The sequence below is a fragment of the Phalaenopsis equestris genome, unplaced genomic scaffold (assembly GCF_001263595.1).
Source record: "Phalaenopsis equestris unplaced genomic scaffold, ASM126359v1 Scaffold000098, whole genome shotgun sequence".
Classification (NCBI taxonomy): domain Eukaryota; kingdom Viridiplantae; phylum Streptophyta; class Magnoliopsida; order Asparagales; family Orchidaceae; genus Phalaenopsis; species Phalaenopsis equestris.
The window spans coordinates 1285698-1306784 of NW_018164540.1; the positions used below are offsets into that span (position 1 = coordinate 1285698).

The 21087-nt window shown below is 33.3% G+C and overlaps 1 protein-coding gene and 1 pseudogene across 3 annotated transcripts; both read right to left on the reverse strand.

Moving 5' to 3' along the window:
- Window positions 1-3644: 3644 nt before the first annotated feature.
- On the reverse strand, window positions 3645-10040 carry LOC110020528 (beta-glucosidase BoGH3B-like). 3 transcript variants are annotated; one of them, XM_020718669.1, is made up of 11 exons: window positions 9047-9158; window positions 7403-7659; window positions 6864-7068; window positions 6355-6445; window positions 6067-6212; window positions 5641-5821; window positions 5434-5496; window positions 5243-5347; window positions 4661-4843; window positions 4339-4543; window positions 3645-4175 (listed from the first exon to the last, which is right to left on the reverse strand). In XM_020718669.1, the coding sequence occupies exons 2-11, from the start codon at window positions 7620-7622 to the stop codon at window positions 3691-3693; spliced, it is 1884 nt and encodes a 627-aa protein (XP_020574328.1). In that variant the 5' UTR covers window positions 7623-7659; window positions 9047-9158; the 3' UTR covers window positions 3645-3690. The 3 variants fall into 3 exon arrangements, with proteins under 3 accessions (XP_020574328.1, XP_020574329.1, XP_020574327.1); XM_020718670.1 differs by lacking the exons at window positions 5434-5496; window positions 9047-9158 and adding an exon at window positions 9928-10040 and having other exon boundaries at window positions 5578-5821; XM_020718668.1 differs by lacking the exon at window positions 5434-5496 and having other exon boundaries at window positions 5578-5821.
- A 4319-nt stretch (window positions 10041-14359) lies between these two features.
- LOC110020529 lies at window positions 14360-20510 on the reverse strand (annotated as a pseudogene).
- Window positions 20511-21087: the final 577 nt, after the last annotated feature.

Sequence of the window (21087 nt, forward strand, 5' to 3'; positions counted from 1 at the left end):
ATTAAATTTATTTAAAGAATATATCTTGAAACTATAAATTATTTAATATAATAATTGCTGAACAATATATAAATATTTTCATAAATATAAATAAACGAATTGAATCACATTCATATTTGATCTATTTAATATTTGATATTAAAAAATTAAATATAACTATTTATTTGTTAAATTCCACTTCTTCTTCTAGTGTAGTGGTCCCCACTGAAAAAATACATCTACATATATAAATAGAGCTGGCTGCGGCGCAGGTAACACAATCCTCCCTGCTTTCCTCCTTCCCTCTCTGCTTGTCATCCATTCACCCTAATACACAAACCTAACCTTAGTTATGGACCCCTCCTCCTCCTCCGGAAACACCCGATCCCCTCAAAACCCTCCACCACTGCCCTCCTCCGGCGGAGTTCCTCCCATCGTAAACACCCAATCCTCTGAAATCTCCCTGCCGCTCCCTTCCTCATCAGTCTCAATCCCTACCTCTGAAATCCCCCTATCCACTCAAAACCCCCAATCCAACCAGGAACAGCAATTGGACTTCATTGAATCGCCGACGCTGATTGTCTCCGCTGCAGATTGGAACCGAGAATTGGGTATCTTGTTCCCCGATTTAAACTTCCGCTCTTTCATGAGAAGAGGGCCGTGCGGGGAAGACTTTCTACAATGGTATGTGTGCATGTTCGGCGCCGTCTACATCGGTGCAGACAGGGCTAACTGCTCCAGATGGGCCGGCGTTCTCCGGGACTGCATCTTCGCAGATCCGAATTACTATCATCCCCTCATTGTGTATTTGTTAGATCGACACAACCACCCATAATCCTGGAGGAGATTCAGCCTTCTTCATGGTCTCTCTCTCTCTCTCTCTCTCTCTCTCTCTCTCTCTCTCTCTCTCTCTCTCTCTCTGATGCCGCAGTATTGGAATATATGCAAATCTTGATTTCTTGAACTGCCAAATAATATTGTTGGAGGGGAAGATTTGTTTCTTCGAGCGATGGTTTCTTCCTAAATACTAACGGTTATGCTTCTTGATTCTGTTCATGGCAGAATTGTTTAATGATTTTAACTGAATTCGCTACTAATTACCAGTCTTTATTGGATTTTAACATGAGGGACTAAAATTTATTGATTTTTTTTCTTGAATAAATATATAATATGAAGAATTTATATTGTGCTCAATCTACTGTATACATTCAATCTAAGAGTACTTAATCAAATTAAAATATATCTCTCTATATTTTTAAGGTTTGGTTCATAAAATGTAAAACGTAAATAAAGAAAATGCATGCTATCTTTTCAAATATGAATTTAAATTTGAAATTACAAATTACACGTAAGAAAATTACAATACATGTAAAAATATAATTCTAAATTGAGGCATTTACGTACATACCACTCAATTCCCATTTATTTAAATATTTAACACCTTTTTTTTTTACATTTATTTAAATATTTAACGCCTTCAAAAAGATCACAATTTAAAATTAAAAAAAAAAGGTGAAATATACCTGTTAATGCATACATAAGGTGGCATGTACGTAAAAATTAAAGTTGGAATGTCAGATAAGTAACTGCATAAGAATTGAGCGTATGTTTGTTTGTAATAAATTTTACAATGCATGCTGCGTTTGATTATCTGCTTTATTTTCATTATTCAATTCTTGTGTTACATCGCATGAAATATTCATCTCAAATTCCATTCAATAGAGATGTTTTGTAAAATAATGACTGACCTCAAGAATCGATTTGAAGGTCTCAGAAAAGATCTTCCATCTAAATTTTATAACGCATGCTGCGTTTGATCATCTGCTTTATTTTCATTATTCAATTCTTGTGTTACATCGCATGAAATATTCATCTCAAATTCCATTCAATAGAGATGTTTTGTAAAATAATGACTGACCTCAAGAATCGATTTGAAGGTCTCAGAAAAGGCCATTAAACTTTGGAGAAAACAAAAAAATAATAATAATCACTCTCACAAAAGCAAGATACATGTCTTACAAATCCAAAGATATTGTGTACACTAAAAATCTTCTGGGCCATTAAGATTCATTGATATGAACTAAACCTTGACATTGTTTAGAAATAAATTAGATCACAAGCTCGTCTTACACAATCTTCTAGTTTCAAAGGTGCTCTAAAACAACTTCAAAAACTATTAATATTCTTATAGAAGCAATGAACATTACGATTTTTGCAATTTGAAACAAATAATGTGGTTCTAATGGGTTTAAGGGCTAACCATAATCACAACCACAACCACACCATGAGTCTCCTCTCAAGAGAAATTCAAAAATACCTTTAAATCATGATGAAGATGGAAAAATTCATATAAAGCTTATGGCCAATAATTATTATCCTTTGGTTGAAATTATGAACATGGCGGATCAAATTTATAATATATGATATACTAATCATTCCTTAATATTTTTAAAAATATGTCTTGGATATTGTAACTTTCAAGCAGCTTTCATATTTGCACTCTATTTTCTATCTCATTTCCGCATATAATCTCACAAGTCACAAACAAGTCTTATGTGTCCTAAGTCAATTGCCCAAATTACAACATACATAAATTTGAGTTATTTTTCTATCCTTTTGTGATAAGACTTAATGTAGATTGCGCCACAACGGCCCGTTACGCTATTGTCACTCTATGTAAGCCTGCACCGCCGGAGCACTTATTGTGTACGGACACCGCACGTAAATTTGTGTGAGGTGTCTGATCTAGAACACTAAAATACATCTTGTTATTATTATTATTTTTTAAGTGAGGTCCACTTTAAATTTTGGACGCTCCGGATTTGGGTGGGGTGTCAGCACTCAATATTTTTTACGCCACGGCAGGTTAGAAAATCCTTGCATCAGAAAAACCCCAACCCTAGTTATGGATTCCTCATCCTCCTCCATTGACTTCGGATTCCCTCCCTCTGAAGAACCCCAATCCCCTGGGAACAGCTCCGCCAATGCATTCCGCATCCTCCGCCGTAGGAATCCCTCACTCTAATAACCTCTGATTTATCGAACACCCCCCGCGCATCGGCAATTCTACTGTATTGGACTGCTGGTGAGGAACAACTGCGACGAAGAATGGAACAAAGAGCTGACTAAGATCTTCAATCACGATTCCCCCTTATTTTTGTGGGGATGCAAATGTGATGAACACTTAATGGATTGGTATCTGTGCACCAACCCTGCTTTATACATTCCATGCTTCTTCTTTGACTATGCAACTTGGTTCCAAAATATCTTAAATCATTTTTAATCAAATGTACATATTTTTGTATTTCTAATCAATATGCTACATGCTTTAGTTTTCGCATTTTTGTATAATTAGTAGTTTACTTTGAGTGTTACGCATGCATGCCCTAAAATTTAAGTGTTAGATATGTAAAATACAAAAATTATGTGGTTCACTAATTATCTCACAATTTTGTCAAGTGACTTTCATTTTTAATAAACGTCATTTAAATGCAAAATAATTCTCTCCCAGTTGTATCCAAATAACTTGTAATTTTAATCAAATAATCCGGGATACCACAAAGCTCTAAATAAGCTTTTGCAGACTTCCAAAAAAGTGCTTCCAAAAGAAACATAAAAATTACATAATTACCAAAAAGCTGATTAAATAAAACAAACATACTTCTTAGAAAAATTTTACAACCTTCAAAACAAAATAAATTTTTTTCAGCTTTATTTCCTTATAGGCTCAGTTGTCAAACCAAATCCAAAGGGAAACAATGGATCATAGTGCATATCCCCAACATTCATTGGAAGCTGATCCACAGACCTGAACCAAGTCCTTGGAAGCTTACCTGTGAATCCAAAGTCCCCAAACAGAACATCAGCCACACCCTGGCCTTCTGACCCCGGTAACCAGGCAGCGATGAGGGAATCGATCAATCCAATATACGGCTCTATCACGACGGGCCGGCCGGAGATGACGACAACAACGCACTTAATGGTTCTACATACAGTCTGGACGGTGCTTGGGCCGGGTTCTGAGATTGTCAGGTTGAGGCTGTCTCCGGCAGTCTCGCTGTATGGTGGTTCTCCGACGACGACGATGGCGTAGGAGAAATTGTTGTTTTCCAGAAAGCTGGTGTCTGGATTCTCTGAGTAGGTTACTTCAGTAGAAGGATCAACGGTTGATTTAATGGCTTCGAGAATCGTGGTTCCTGGGGAAAACCATGGAATGACCTTGCAATGAGCATCCTTGTGTAATCAGAACATTCTAATTGAATGTAGTCACACTGTGCAGACTATGTATTTATGCATGTAGGTATGAAAGAATTCACATGAATAAAGAACAAAAAAGGCGAGGTGATGCTGAAAGCTAACCAGTAGTAATTCTTCCACTGGCTCCTTGCCACTCGATCGTCCACCCACCACACTGGTAACCCAAATTATCAGCATGGCTGCCCGCAACTAAGATATTGTGAGCTTTCTTAGGGAGGGGTAGCAGCAGCTGTCCCGTAGCAGATTTCCCATTCTTCAGCAGCACTAGTGATTTCCTAACAGCTTCTCTGGCCAACTCTCTGTGTTCCTGTTGAATGGCAGAACAAGGGGGAAAATTGGCTTCTAAAACCAAACAAATTGGCAAATTAAAATTACAAATCAAGCTAAAGCAAAGACTTGATATTGGAGACTAGAGAAAATTTACTTTTTTTCCAAGTTGATCAACCAAGCTAAGATCAGCCAAAGGTTTCTCAAAGAGACCCATGGAGAATTTCACACGTAGAATTCTTTTGACAGCATCATCTATTCTGCTCATTGACACAACTTCGCTGTTGACAAGAGCAGTTAGATCGCTGATGAATGGCGCGTAGTCAAAAGGAATCATCACCTGCAAAACATAAATAAATACAATGAGTATGATCAATCTCATCTGAGAATTTACATGCATGCCACATAATTCTGATGTATTTACATATCTAACACTTTTTAAGTTTAAGATTTACGTTTATAACACTTGGATGTCCATAAACCATGTATCAAAATAAGTTAGTAAAAGTAGTATTTTTGATGGAATATTAAAGATTTGAGCAATATGTAGATACGTGAAAATTACATGTTTTGCAAGTAAATGCCCCAAAAGCGGAAAACAGTATTATGTTACAAGTAGAAAGGAAAACCGACCATGTCAATACCAGCATTGACTCCAGCTATGAAAATTACATGGTTTGCAAGTAAATGCCCCAAAAGGGGAAAACAGTATTATGTTACAAGTAGAAAAGAAACCGACCATGTCAATACCAGCATTGACTCCAGCTTGGACAGAGTAAGTGTAGTTTGCACCAGGAGGACTAGTTATCCTATCAATGCCTTGCCAATCTGAGATAACAAAACCCTGAAATATTTTAAAAGTATAAGGGCAGATAAGTAAAATAACAAATGAATTCATTCCCATTAAAAAAAAAACTTATATATTGCTACCTTAAAATGCAGTGTGTTCTTGAGGAAGCTGGTGATCATATCATGATTAGCATGCATTTTAACCCCTTTTTAAAAGTACAAGGACCGATAAGTAAAATAACAAATAAATTCATTCCCATCAAAAAAAAAATTATATATTGCTACCTTAAAATGCAGTGTGTTCTTAAGGAAGCCGGTGATCATATCATGATTAGCATGCATTTTAACCCCATTCCAGCTAGAGTACGACACCATGATTGTCGAAACACCTCTGACGATCGAGCTATAGTATGCGGGCATGTGGATACTTAATAATCCCGGGCGATTGATGAGGGTATTGTTCTCATTAATACCCTTTTGAGTCCCACCATCGCCAACAAAGTGCTTGGCGCAGGCCGCAACCTTGTCACTGATTAATCAATTGTATCATATGATTTATTTATTTTGTCAGGTAAAATAAGTTGTGCAACAGTGCAAAGCCTAACTCAATTAATAAAAATAAAAGATATAGTAGCAATGAAAGGTTCATTAATCATTTGAAGGACTTGAAACGAAAGGGAAATTGACTAATTAATATCAACTAAAAATAATAGCTCGGGTGGCAATGGGACTGCTTTAGAATTTTAATCTTGATATTTGGAATTTAGATCTTACTTTTTAGAAACATAGGGAGTGCCCTTTCTATAGTTTGCAGGGACATCTCCTTGTAGACCAGTTATTATCTCAGTCATTGCTTGGACAATTTTGTGGTCTTCACTATAGCTTTCAAAACACCTACCCCATCTAGGATCTCTACAAACCTGAAGCAGAGAGGATGAGTGTAATTACTTAACCAACTTCCTAGGAATAATCTAAAAAACGCAAAGAAAACTAATTACTTCCTGGCAATAATATAACAGACAAAAGGTAAACTTGCAATATTGTAGTTGAAACATTGCTTACTGCAATGCATGGAGCAAATGTGTAAGGAATGCCTGTAGCCCTCACTTCAAGAGCAGTTGCTGCACCAATCCGCTTCACAAGTTCAGGATCCCTATAATAGCATAAAATCATAACAAAATTATGATAATATTTATATATCTCATCTTAATGATGACTTCAGTCTGACTTTGTGCCCCCTCAATATATGCTACAATTAATAAGTACAGGACTTTCAACAACAGATTTTCTCGGCTCATGTCGGTTAGATTATAGGTTTTAAACTTAAAGGGTGTTCATGGTTTCATTCATCAAGCTATCATATAAATTTCTAGTAAAGGCATCAATCCTCAACTTAAAAATTATTTAGCAGTACGCTTTTTTCAAGATTAAAACAATAAAAAAAATCATCTGCTCAATTTCTTAGAGAGATAATTTGAGATATACCCATCAAAACCTTCTTCAGACAATTAACTCTTAAATTACAGAATGAGGTTGAAAAATAATTTAACAGAAAGCTTAAGATCACTTGCCTAGTAGCACCAAGGGCAATATTGTGAGGAAATATAGTTGCGTTGTAAACATTGTTATGGCCATGAATTGCATCAATTCCATATAACATTGGAATTCCAAGACGTGTTGACAAAGCACCCTTCTGAAAATCATTTACCATATTCACCCAAGCCTCTGCCGATGCCTGGGGAGCAGGCACACTCCCCCCGCCACTTAATACGCTACCTGAAGAAAAATTTAGCTCGGCTATCATAATTCTCAGAATAAAGAAAATAAGGAGCCTGCATTTGAAAAAAAATGGGGGACTTTTACATATGTAGACAACAATTCTTATGTACTTACATATTTCATACCTGCCTAAACTTCCACATTTATACACCGACTCAATCTTTAATATGAGATAAAAAATATCATTATTATCACTTTTTAAAAGTGAAATTCACATTTTCATGCATGTACGTGTGTAAATATAAAAGTTTAGGTGTGAGATATGTAAATACATAAGAATTGCATGCTAGGTGTTATGTAGATATCTCATAAAAAAAAATGTATATTTTACCAATGAAATATTCTTTCATGACTTGTGCCGATGCAACCTTCCGTTCGATCTGCGTCATCTGGCCGATCTTCTCTGCAAGGGTCATCCGCTTCAGCAAATCCTTAATTCTAATCCCGATAGGTTGCTTCGGATCTTTGTATTTCAGATACTCAGCATCTCCAATTGAAGCCGAGCAAGATAAAAGTAGAATGAACATCAAGCAAGCATCAAAACCCGTCATCCTCGCTATTACAACCTTATCAGATCACCCTGTAAAACTGGGAAAAATGATTTATTCATGTTAGAAAGGAAGGGAATCCATTCCATTAAGGAAAACAATGCAATGGTGATCTGATAAATTAAAAAAAAAACATGTGCATTCATCAGTCTGTGGAGGAGAAGAAGAACAATGGTGGTCAAAGATTTTGTGTAATATGAGAGGAAGGCAGTCGAGAAAATTACATCAATAAAAGTGATGACATATTTAAAATGCAAAAAGAAGGGTAAAATCGAAGGTCAACCACAAATTTAACAGCTTTCAAGATCTTTATTTACTAAGTTGGATGGCAACCAGGCAAATGATCCAAACCAATTCTATCTGCTATTTTAAAAATTGGAAGAAAAAATACTTGTAAGAATATCTGGATATGAAATTTATAAATGGAGGGCTAAAACACAAATTTGACAAATTTCAAGATCTTGACCAATTTAGTTAGATAGCACCCAAGCAAATGATCCTACCACTTATATGTGCTGTTTTAAGAAATTGGAAAGTAAAAAAAAAGAACTTTTGAACATATATTGATATGAAACTTGTAAGAAATTAAGAATTGAAAGGCTGCTGTTCATGATAAGAAAACATTTGGTACAAACCGAATGATGTCTACATTAGGCCTTTAGGGAAAAACAAAAAAAGAAATTTTGTTTAAATGCCTTACTTTATGTTCAAAATCTTTTACTTTCGAACAAATCTCTGCCTTATAATTTTTATCAAAGTATCCTAATATAAGGCAGCATACCTTAGCCTAATGATTGGAAGCATCAGCTTAAAACTACTCACCAAAATTTAGCGTAGGATAAATTTCAAAGCTCTTGGATTTTTTAAATATGGTTGCAATCAAAATTGCAAATCCATCCTAATCTCTTTTTGTTTAGATGTAAGTTTAAAGTTAAAGCCAAAAATTTTCGCCATCATGCTTCAACAGCAGCTGCAGCACATAAAATGGACGGCTCAAAAAATCTCTTAAAAGTAAAAGTTATTTCACTAAACAAACTTACGGAAAAGGTGAGAACTCCCCTTTAAAGATGTTTAAAGAGGACAGAGAGAGAGAGAGAGAGAAATAGATTCAAGTACTTGATGTGAAGAATATGCTAAAATGGAGAAGAACTGTAGAACTCCACTGAAAGACCAAAGGATCATAGAATCCGCTGAAGTTTGTTCGAAGAACAACCAAACAAATGACTAAAATGGCAAGAAAAAACAGGGGAACCGCTGAAAAGCATGTAACCATGCTTCTAAAACCAAGAAAAAAGCACGCATTGGAGAACCGAAATCATCTGCTCATGGTTTCAAAAGGCTTTCAGTTAAGAATAAGAAATCCTTCACTCCAAACATTAGAGTAAAGCATAACAGAAGCAACGGTAGATGAGTGGAGGAAGACTCACGTTAGGGAAGAAGCAGAAGAAGGAGAAAAAGATAGAACTCTGTTCCTCTTGCCCAATGTCTAGGGTTTTTAGCTCCTGGAAAGCTCAGAGCTTCTCCTGAGAAATGGAGGAGAACACGGCGCATTTGGTGGAGAAGGTGAAGTGGAACGCAGCATATAAAAGCAGCAAAGATTTTCCCTTTTTTCTTAATCAATTAAATAAAATGAAATATAAAATTCATAAAAAAATATATTTTTTTATATATTTACTAAACTTTTAGAAATGTTAACATTACATTTAAAATATCATAATTACTCATTTTTAAAAAATAATAAACTTTTTAATTTATAAGCTTAACCAAAGTGAGATGATCATAAATAATAAAATTTAAATTTTAGAGATATAAATACTTAAAAATTGAAGATATGTATGTAAATTTCTCTTTTTTTAAAATATGATTATTTGATCTCTTTTCTGAATTTAAATATACTTTAATTTTTTTTTAATTCATTCTTTAATATCTGATTAATTTTTTTCTGCTAAATTTATGGAATTTTAAATTCTTAATTAGAAATTAAGAAATATAATAAATTAACTCATATTGTACAAGAAAATGGCACTAACTGATGTTTTAGTTTTAATTAAGATAGAAAATCATTAATTAGCTAAATATCTTAAAAATATAAAGCACATAAATGACTAAAATGGCAGGAAAAAACAGGGGAACTGCTGAAAAGCATGTAACCATGCTTCTATAACCAAGAAAAAAACACGCATTGGAGAACCGAAATCATCTGCTCATGGTTTCAAAAGGCTTTCAGTTAAGAATAAGAAATCCTTCACTCCAAACATTAGAGTAAAGCATAACAGAAGCAACGGTAGATGAGTGGAGGAAGACTCACGTTAGGGAAGAAGCAGAAGAAGGAGAAAAAGATAGAACTCTGTTCCTCTTGCCCAATGTCTAGGGTTTTTAGCTCCTGGAAAGCTCAGAGCTTCTCCTGAGAAATGGAGGAGAACACGGCGCATTTGGTGGAGAAGGTGAAGTGGAACGCAGCATATAAAAGCAGCAAAGATTTTCCCTTTTTTCTTAATCAATTAAATAAAATGAAATATAAAATTCATAAAAAAATATATTTTTTTATATATTTACTAAACTTTTAGAAATGTTAACATTACATTTAAAATATCATAATTACTCATTTTTAAAAAATAATAAACTTTTTAATTTATAAGCTTAACCAAAGTGAGATGATCATAAATAATAAAATTTAAATTTTAGAGATATAAATACTTAAAAATTGAAGATATGTATGTAAATTTCTCTTTTTTTAAAATATGATTATTTGATCTCTTTTCTGAATTTAAATATACTTTAATTTTTTTTTTATTTGTTTTACTAATCGAATAAGATAGAAAAATAAAATAAAAACTTTATCACACACACACACATATATATTTATGTATCTTGTGTCGCTCCCTGTGACTCTTTAGTTGGCACATGAGTTTTCAATCTTGAGTCTATTTGTGTCATGGGTTTGAGCCCGCCTGAGTGCATCTACCTGCGCTGCGAGATCGAGTGATTTGGCATATGACGTTGGCTGAGGGCAAGTATTAATAGGCATATTTATTGGTCGTTCAAACATTTATTTGCTGATAACTCGCTACAAGACACATTTAATTCATATGTCCTTTAAAATGTGCCCATTAATTAAAAAATAAATGTGATGTAAAAGGAAAAATTAAATTGTTAAATTTATAAAGTAATTTTGTTTTTAAATGTACCTTGTCATGAATATATTAATTTTAATTAAAAACTTTAAAATTCAAGAGGGTGTCAATAAAATTTGAAGATCAACATTATTATAGTCTATTCGAATTCAATTTTCTTTTTCAAATGACATTTATTTTTGTATATAAAGTAAAATATAAATTTATTCACATTTTCATTTAAGATTATGAGTTTGAAATTTTTCATATGAATCTATTAGAATATTTGTTATTTAAAGCTTTCATATTTATATACATATGAAATTTTCATGCAATCCTATTAAGGTAAAAAATATACATATGAAAGGAATAAAAACATAAGCTTGGAGCACATTTTTCTTATTGAAATGTATATGAAGATCGTAGCAAAGATTAGGAAAATTTACACATATAACACACTAATTTTTTTAAGCTAGGAAAGCTAAATTTGCTTTTTTTTTTTTTACTTAATTAAGAAATAGAGTTATTTTAGAATACCTCATTATACTTTTTCCACCTTCATTGCTGTCAATCCTCTGAAAAAATATTACATCAGAAGTATTGATGCATCAGTACTCCAATAGGGAGGTTTCACGTGGTATTATGGTGGGACTATTGTATACGTGACACCGCACCATTGGAGTAATGACGCATCAGCCTGAGGTAATATTTTTTCCAATCCTCTAACACTAGGCTAGTTCAGTACAAGATAGCATCCTTGTCAACTAGGCGAAGAGGGCTTAGGAGCATATTTAGCTCATATTATCTTTCTTTTAAATTCTAAAATTTTGTTATATTAAATATAAAAAAGGAGTATTTACATACATACCACAATTCTTATGCATTCGCATATCTAACATGTAAGTTTCAATTTTTACATTCATGTCATTCAAACCTTTCATGTCACATTTAATATATTATTATTACATATTTTAATGGTGTAATACACTTTTTTTTATGCATAATTAGTAAGTTGGAATATATGTAAAAATTAAAGTTTGAGTGTTAGAAATGTAAACACGTTAGAATTGGGTGGTCTATATGTAAATTTAAAAAAAAAAAAATCCATTTCATTATGCTACTAAAATGTCATAAATGCAATTACCACACATTAGGTGCTAGATATGTAAATACATAGGAATTATGCCGGCTTTCACTTTAAGTGGTTAATTTGGGTTTGTAGGACTCGGATCGAGTCATTTTTAGAATCATTGGATTTATCTTATTCAGTCATTCAATTTAACTATAAAATTACTAAAATTATAATTCAAATCATCTTAAATTTAATTTAAAATTTTATTCATTTAAATTTAATGTTAATTCTCTAATGATAAATTTTAAAAAAAAAACTTACATTTTTCTTTTTTTTCTTAAATAAAAATTACTAAAGCTCGTGTTCAATGATAAATTAAAAAAAAAACTTACATTTTTCTTTTTTTCTTAAATAAAAATTACTAAAGCTCGTGTTTAACATATGTTTTGCATATATCCTTAAAGCTCTTAGTAAATCCTTAGTTTTATCAATCCCTCCCTCAGGCCATTATAGAGCACCAACTATAATTTAATTAATTAAATCTCTGACACTTATCAGCAGAACTTTTGCTAAATAGTATATCACATAATTCCACTGCAAGATCATTATAATTAAAGATTTGTTTCCTATAATTTTTTATTTTATTTTATGTATTTTATCTACTGCTTTTCTATTAATTTGACATCATTAAATGGTTTTGTAACTTTTATTTAAATTTAACAGAAAAATATTTTATTTAAATAAAATTTTGAATTCAGGAGTACTTGACGACAAAGTACCTTGGAATCTTGTTTATAGCCGTTTGTCTGAATTTAGCCGTTGTGGGCAGTTCCAGAGGCGGAATCAGCAGGGGAGTCCCACCTTAAAATTTAAATTTTTAGGAGGATTTAGCTATGGACTCCTCAATTTTTTATGTATTTACATACCTGACATTTATATTTATTTTTTGAAACAGTGATATTATTTTTTATGTAGTAGGAAAGATTTGAGAAGTGGAAAAGTAAAAAGCTAAGTTTAAGTGCTATTTAAAAACATAGGAATTTAGGGGGTGTAGGTAAATGCCCATCTTTTAAGTCATGATGTTTTTATTAATTTTGCTTGCTAAGTAAATTAATGAGAAATTTACTAATAAATCACATTATTTTAAATACCTTTATATTTTACATCTAATATTTAATGTTTACATACATAATATTTTAGTATCATAATCACAAGTTTTATGCACCCAAAATTTTATTTTGCTTTAAAAATTATAATATTAGTGATAATTTAAAAGTGATGTTTAAGGATTTGAACATTATATGTATATTTTTGAATCCTGATTTGTCTGTGAATAACAATTAAGAAATATAGCATAAATAATGATAGATATAGAGAAAGGGGGAGAGAGACATGACGAACGCTAATATGTTATAATTAATCGTGTCTTATTAATAAAATGATTCCCCTGTTTATTTTTATTATACAATATAAACAATGATAAGATGATATAATGATGATATTATATTTTTACCCATGTTTTAAAGGGATTTGTACTTGAAATTTCTGATATTTTATATATATGAGCTTATCATCTGAGAGCTCTTTGGGTCGGATGGTTAAGCTTAATTGGTTTTAGGTTGGCAAGATCAGCTCTACCATCTGAGTTACTCGATATGGGTTGGTCGGTTATTATTGCTTGATCGTTATCCTTAACCTCTAATACTAGGTGTCTTTGAGATGGTTGGCAATCTTACTTGGATTGACTCTCCTCTGATGATTGACTCAGCTATTTGTTTATCTCGTTTATGTTAGAATAATTTGTTCTTGTATCCTCTTGACATCTTTGATCTTATTAGCTTTGTGTCACGGACAAAAAATTCCACATCAGCTAGACGTAAGACCGAAAAATAGTATTTAAGTCCTAGGCTGACCACCATCTCTAAGAACTTTTTTGGAAGGTGACATTTGGCTCAAACAACTTAACTCGGTCAGACAGTTACTTTGATCTCTAATATTATTAGCTTTGATCTTTTACTGCTAGGGTTGTAGTTTGATGTTTGATCTTATTAGCTTTTTTTATGATATATCATTGACCCTTTTTTGAATTTACCTGAGTTGAATTTAGTTTCCACAATCAAATTTATTGCAAAATGTGAAGCTTTGCTCACACACACACATCTATGTATTGAGTATTCTTTTGGCATTTTATATTTGAGGAAATTTGCATTTTAAAATTTTGTTCCTCATTTCATTTTTGTTTTGGAGACAATGACAGAGGGCACCTTATGAGGGCATTTTTATCATAAGAAACCAAAGGGTTGGAGGCATTGGAGGAAATAGCATTGGCTTTGTTCGTATATCTTAGCACAATATCTCTCATAGTTGGCTGAATTGAAGGGTTAAAATCACCAAGGCATGGTCTGAATTTCTGAAAAAATAAAAATTTCTAATAACTACCACACCTAACTTATCAGCAGATTATTCAATAAGTTACAGCTGACCCAAACACCCACCCAAACAAACAATCTTTCCTCTCACCATTATTCAAATTAAACCCTAAACTCAACAAACACCCAAACAAACAATCTTCCCTCTCACCATTATTCAAATTAAACCCTAAACTCAACTAAAAACTCATCTTCTCCCTCAAAACAATTATTAAGTCTTAACCGGTTCTGTCTTGAGCCCAAAACCAAAAGGATACAGAGGGTCATAATGCGGATCACCAACATTCATCGGCAACTGATCAAGAGACCTAAACCATGTCCTCGAGAGCACGCCGGAGAACCCAAAGTCTCCAAACAACACATCGGCGACACCCCGCCCTTCCGTTCCCGGCAACCACGCGGCCACGAGCGCATCGATCGTTTCGACGTAGGGTTCGATCACAAGAGGCCTTCCGGATATAAGAAGCACCGCACATTTGATTCTTCTGCACACGTTCTGTATTATACTTGGTCCAGGAGCTGGGATGGTGAGGTTCATGTTGTCGCCGGCGGACTCTGCGTAAGGAAGCTCGCCAACAGCGATAATGGCGTATGAGAATTCATTGCTGTTGAGATAATCTGAATCTGGATTTTCAGAGTAGACAATCTCGGTGTCGTGGTCGACGGTGGATTTGATGGCATCGAGCACCGTCGTTCCTGCGCCGAAGAAGAGGTGAGTGCAGTAGTTTGAGTTTTTCGTGTTAGAGTGATACAGATGTTGCATGCGAAGAATCAAAGGGGGGTATAATTTGATGAATTTTAGCAGAGGTTTATAGTTGCTTGTCAATCAAACATCGATTTTCTAAACTTTTCACCGAGGTTAAGCTCGTTCGTCATCATCGCGGAAAAATTTGCGTGCAGCGTACCTGGGTACGGCTTTAACCTGCAAATAGTTTAGAAGGGAGGATATTGGGAGGTTATAACCTACCTTAACTTCTAGGTTATGTAGGTAACAGAGAGGTTGAAGGGGAGTATAATGCGGTTATAACCTCCTGTAACCTATTTGTAGGTTATAGACGTACAGAGCTCTGTGTAGCATGTATTTACATATCTAACACTTACACAGAGAGAGAGAGAGAGAGGGAGAGGGACAGGGAGATAACCTATTGTAAGATTGTTCCCGCCAAGTCCTTGCCACTCAATAGTCCAACCACCACATTGATAACCCAAGTTATCAGCATGGCTGCCTGCAACTAAAATTTTTTTAGCCTTCTTAGGGAGGGGAATCAATGGTCCCTCGCCCCACTCTTTCCATTTTTCAGCAGCACAAGTGACTTTCTCACAGCTTCTCTGGCCAACTCCCTGTGTTCCTGTCGAATGCCAAGCACATCAAACCCAATCAAAATTCGGCATTTACATACACAGCACATAATTTTTATATATTTACATGTGTCACGCCTAATACTTTTATATTTGCAGACATAACACTCAAATCTTTAATATCACGTCAAAAATATCATTGTTGTAACTTGTTAAAAGTGAAATGTACTTTTAAACTTGAATATGTAAAACACCGGAGCTCTATGTATATAAATATGAAAGTTTAGGCGTGAGATATGCAAAAATACATAGGAATTGTGTGCTGTATGTTAATGCCTCTTTAAATAATGTCTGTAAATTACCTTACTTTATGAAATAATTAAAATATTAAGAGTGCATGAAGAAATGTGCAGACCTTTTTTCCAACCTCACCCTCCAAGCTAAGATCTGCATATGGATTCTCAAAGAGACCCATTGTGAACTTCACCCGAAGGATTCTTCTAACAGCATCATCAATTCTGCTTATTGGAATGATGTCTTTATTCACTAGATTGGTCAAGTCTTGGATGAATTCAGGATAATTGAATGGAATCATTATCTACAAAATTTTTCAAATAAAAAAATTGCAAAAAATGCAAAAAATAAAAAAAAAGTATTAAGGTCTCATAACACAATTAAATCACTCTACTTTAAATGTTGTGATAGAACAGGTAAACCAACCATATCAATTCCTGCAAGAATTCCGGCCTGGACAGAATAAGTGTAGTTGGCATCAGGGGGAGTGGTTATCTTGTCAATGCCTCCCCAATCTGATATTAAAAATCCCTATTTATGCATTAAAAACACTAAGTATGTAAATTTCTCATAGTAAAGTCATAAGAAGAAAAAAAAATTACTGAATCTTGAGTGAGAGCTTGACGGCATTCCATTAGCATAAAAATAACATTGCAATCATAGTCAAGTGCCACTGTTATTGTAGAAAGAATACAAGCCTGATCTCATTTGCCACCCAAAAAAAATTAAATATTTTATGATTTGGCCAAACCCAAAATAAGTTGATTCTGCTCAAGCTTACTAAATAAAACTAGGCTTAGATTTTTATTCCTTAATGTTGTATAGAGTCTAGAGCGACGCATTTATTGCAATATGCTAACCCGGAAACGAAGCTTGTTTTTCAGGAAATCAGTGAGGAGGTAATGGTTCTCATGCATCTTAACACCATTCCAACTTGAGTAGGAAACCATCACGGTAGAGACGCCTTTGATGATGGCATTGTAATAAGGAACCATATGAATACTAAGAAGTTCATGGAAATTTGTAATTGTATTATTCTCATTGATTCCCAAATGTGTTCCACCATCACCAACAAAATGCTTGGCACAGGCAGCAACTTTTGTTCTATGTAACATAAAACAAAATAGTCACAATTAGGTAATGCAAAATGTGTGAATTTTGTTTATTTCCAGTCATATTTATATGGATTATTTGTGATGAATTCTTACTTTCCTCCAACAAAAGGAGTTCCTTTGCGCGAGTTTGATGGGATATCTCCTTGTAAGCCAGAGATAATCTCTGTCATCATTCGCACTACATGTGGATCTTCGCTATAGCTTTCATAGCAACGGCCCCATCTTGGATCTCTACAAACCTATAAAGGCTCAAGAAGTAGAGATAGATCAACATATGTGGAGTCTTTAATATGTTATTTACATACATAGCAGCCGGAACATTGCTATTAGTAAAACTAGCACACTCTTGCATCTATTTTTCAAATTCCAAATAGTTTGATCATGACAGACATAAAAACACAGGTTTTAATTTAAAAAAATGTCCCGGATACTAATTTTGTAAATACTAAAAATTGTGTGCTATGTAAGTAATTATCTCTTTGATATGTTATTTGAAATTAACATAAGACAAAAGTATATTAAGATTCATTACCGCGACGCATGGAGCAAAAACATAAGGAATGCCTGTTGCTCTAACTTCAAGAGCAGTTACAGCCCCAATTCTCTTCACAAGTGTTGGATCCCTATGACAAATTAATATCCTCACCGGTAATTCATACTTACAAAAAAGGAACAATGGTTGAAAATAGAAATATCAACTTAAGCAAAGTTCTTAAATAACAGCTCAAGTTTTATATGAAAAAAATTAACATTTTTCATGTAAATTCAAACATAATTGAAGTAATGTGGAAAATATTAGCATCAATAGGAAGCAAAATAACAATTATATGCAATATGATGAACGAAGAAGAGACCTGGTAGCTCCAAGCCCAACATTATGTGGAAATATTGTAGCTTTATAGACATTATTATGGCCATGAACTGCATCAATCCCATAAATCATCGGAATCCCTAAACGAGTAGATAGAGCCCCCTTCTGAATCTCATTCACCAAATCCACCCAATCCTTAACAGATGCCTTTGGAGCAGGCACGTGACCTCCACCACTCAACACACTTCCTGCACTATGTTCAAGGAGCATTTACATAAATAGAACACAAATCTTATGAATTTACATATTTCACACCCAAAATTTCATATTTACACACACAATACTTAAATCTTTAATATGACGTAAAATTACTACATTTTAAAAGTCAAATACACATTTCAATACAGAGGTTTAAAGCACCAAAGTGCTATGCACCTAGCTATGAAAGTTTAAGAGTGAGATATGTAAATACATAAGAATTATGTGTTCAGGATGTAAATTTCCTTATTTTCAATTAATATTACTTTTCCTACCGTCATCATCATTTCAGTCTATCTAAATATAATGTATGAACATAAAGTACCAATAAAATTCTCCTCCACAACTACTGCTGTAGCATTTTCCATGGCAATTTGTGCCATTTGTCCAATCTTTTCCTCAAGAGTCATCCTGTTTAAGAGATCTTTTATTCTAACATTCAATGGCTGCTTTGGATCTTTATACTTAAGATAATCTGCTCCTCCTACTGTCATGCTGCCCCATAGGAATAGCAGTGCAAAGATAAGAGTTTGTGTACTTCCCATCTTCAAATATTACCACAATCTGCAGGAATTGTACAAGATACAAGAAATTAAATGATTTGGAATTCATGGTATTTTAAAGTACATAGCGTGCGGTATCCGCATGTGCGGATTGGTGGTATTCACCACAATACTACCACAATACCACCAAATCCACACTTAATATTTAATTGTATCTAACACTCTATTTTTCAAACATTGTATAGATAGGTGGATTTAGTTAGTCTAATCAACGAAACTAAAGCGTCGGTTTGGTAATTCTGTCTACTACATGTTTCTACTTCTTTAGATGATAAAAGAAACAATTTAAGATGTTTGATTTAAAGTCTGAATGGGGTTTTCGTAGCTGTTTGTAATGGTTGGTGCAGAATTACTGTGAAAAAATTACATTTTTGCAACAAGTTATTATAGGTATTATATTTTTTTTTCCTTTTAAAATGTAATGCAATAGTTTTTTTTATGGCTACTACGTTTTATTAAAATATATATATATATATATATACTACAAAAAAAAATTGAAAAGCATGCAGTACCGTGGGAAAAGGTTCGAAAATCGACTTAGAAAAATGGTTTATATGTATTCCAACACAAATAAATTAATGAAATTTAGTTTTTTATTTATTAAATAAATAAAATTATAATTTTACCAAATATTTACCTCATTTACCCTAACAACATGGTACAGCATAACCCAACCCAAACAATTAATACCGAAGAGAGCCGACATGGTCAAGATATGTCAAGATATGTCAAGTAAATATATCGGAAAAACCTAGGGATTTTACATATCTAACACCTAAAATTTTATATTTATATTTATACCACTTTAGTGTTATAACCTATGCATAACAATATGCTTTTGACATTTAAAAATCAAGTGAGTTTTTTTGTGATGCTAAAGATTTGAGTGTTATGAATATAAATATTAAAATTTAAGTGTAGATATATAATTACATAAGAATTACGTGGTATGTATGTAAATTCCCCATAATAATAATAATAAGGTTCCTAAAAAAAAAATTCAAAATTTTGGATCCAATTGGTGTAATATATTCTAAAACAAGCATTTAACACCCATACTTTTTTGAGGATATAAATATCCCTCAAAATAGGGATATTTGCGTTCATACCGCATAATTCTAATGTATTTACATATCTAACACTTTGGTGTCATAAACTTATGCATTAAAATGGATATTTCAGTTCTAAAAATATAGGAATGGTAGAATTTTTGATATAACGCTAAATATTTAAATGATCTGCATATAAATATGAATGTCTAGCTTTTACATTGTAAATACATAAGAACTGTGTGGCATGTATGCAAATGCCTCATCTTTCAAATATAATAATTTCATTTTTTTAAAATGCATAAGATCAGTCTATATCAAATGGATGAAACTATTTTTGAGATAAAAATAATCAGATGATAGTAAAGAAACGAGGCTTTCAATTATTTAGATGGCGACATCTCAATGAAACCCTTATCCGCCCTTAAAAATATATCGGAAAGAATCCAAACGAAATAACAGAGAAGAACAGAGGCAAAAAAGTAAAGCAGATTCCAATCAAAGCATACATCGCTTAAATGTTTGGAAATCTAGATGAAAGTAAAGCAGATTCCAAATTAATCTATGAAATTGCTACGCAGCACTGTAAAATAAATGAAATATATCACCACTGCAACAAGAGAGAGAGAGAGAGAGAGAGAGTGAGGAGTCTCACCGGGCATAACGAAGAAGAAACTGAGAATGAGGGAGAGGAGAGGAATGGAGGAAGAGGATTGAGGAAGGAGTCGGGGGTTTTATAGCAGAGGGGAAGGGTTCGGGGGAGAAAGTAGGAGGGAGGGAGCCTCCGAGTACGAAGTGGAGCAGTGGAAAACGAGCAGATATAAATTTACAGTCATTGGACAGCTTTGGCGGAATCTCTGTTGCTTTCCTTTTGGATCGAATATGAGTAAATTTTGGTCAAAGGGTTTAATAGACTTGAATATAAGAAGCTTAGTGTTTGTATGGTCTATGACACTTTTTACCCAAGTAATAAATTTTATGGATTGGATGAAATTTAAGCAAGTCTCTTAGATCCTAAATTGTCATGGGTGGGGCTGTCAATTTGGCTCGTTGTTCGCGAACAGCTCGTGTTCGGCACGAATAAATTTTTAAGCTCGAAATGTAAACGAGCCGAACACGAACAAAAGTTTGTTCATTTGTTCGCTCGTGTTTGGCTCGAATTGGCTCGAAAATAAATATATATAAATATACATAATACATATTCATAAAATAAAATATTATAAATTATAGTTAATTAAATTTTAAAAAAAATAAATTATCATATTTTAAAAAAAATTTCCTATAAATTATAATATATAAAAAAATATTAAGAATATTATATTACTCTTACTTATATACTATTATATATTTGTAAAATATAAATTACATATTTAATATAATATATAATAAAACTTTTGTACCCAAATAATCCCGTCCGCCGTCTCCTCTAAAATTCACGATCGCGAGTTGCCTTTCCCCCATTTTC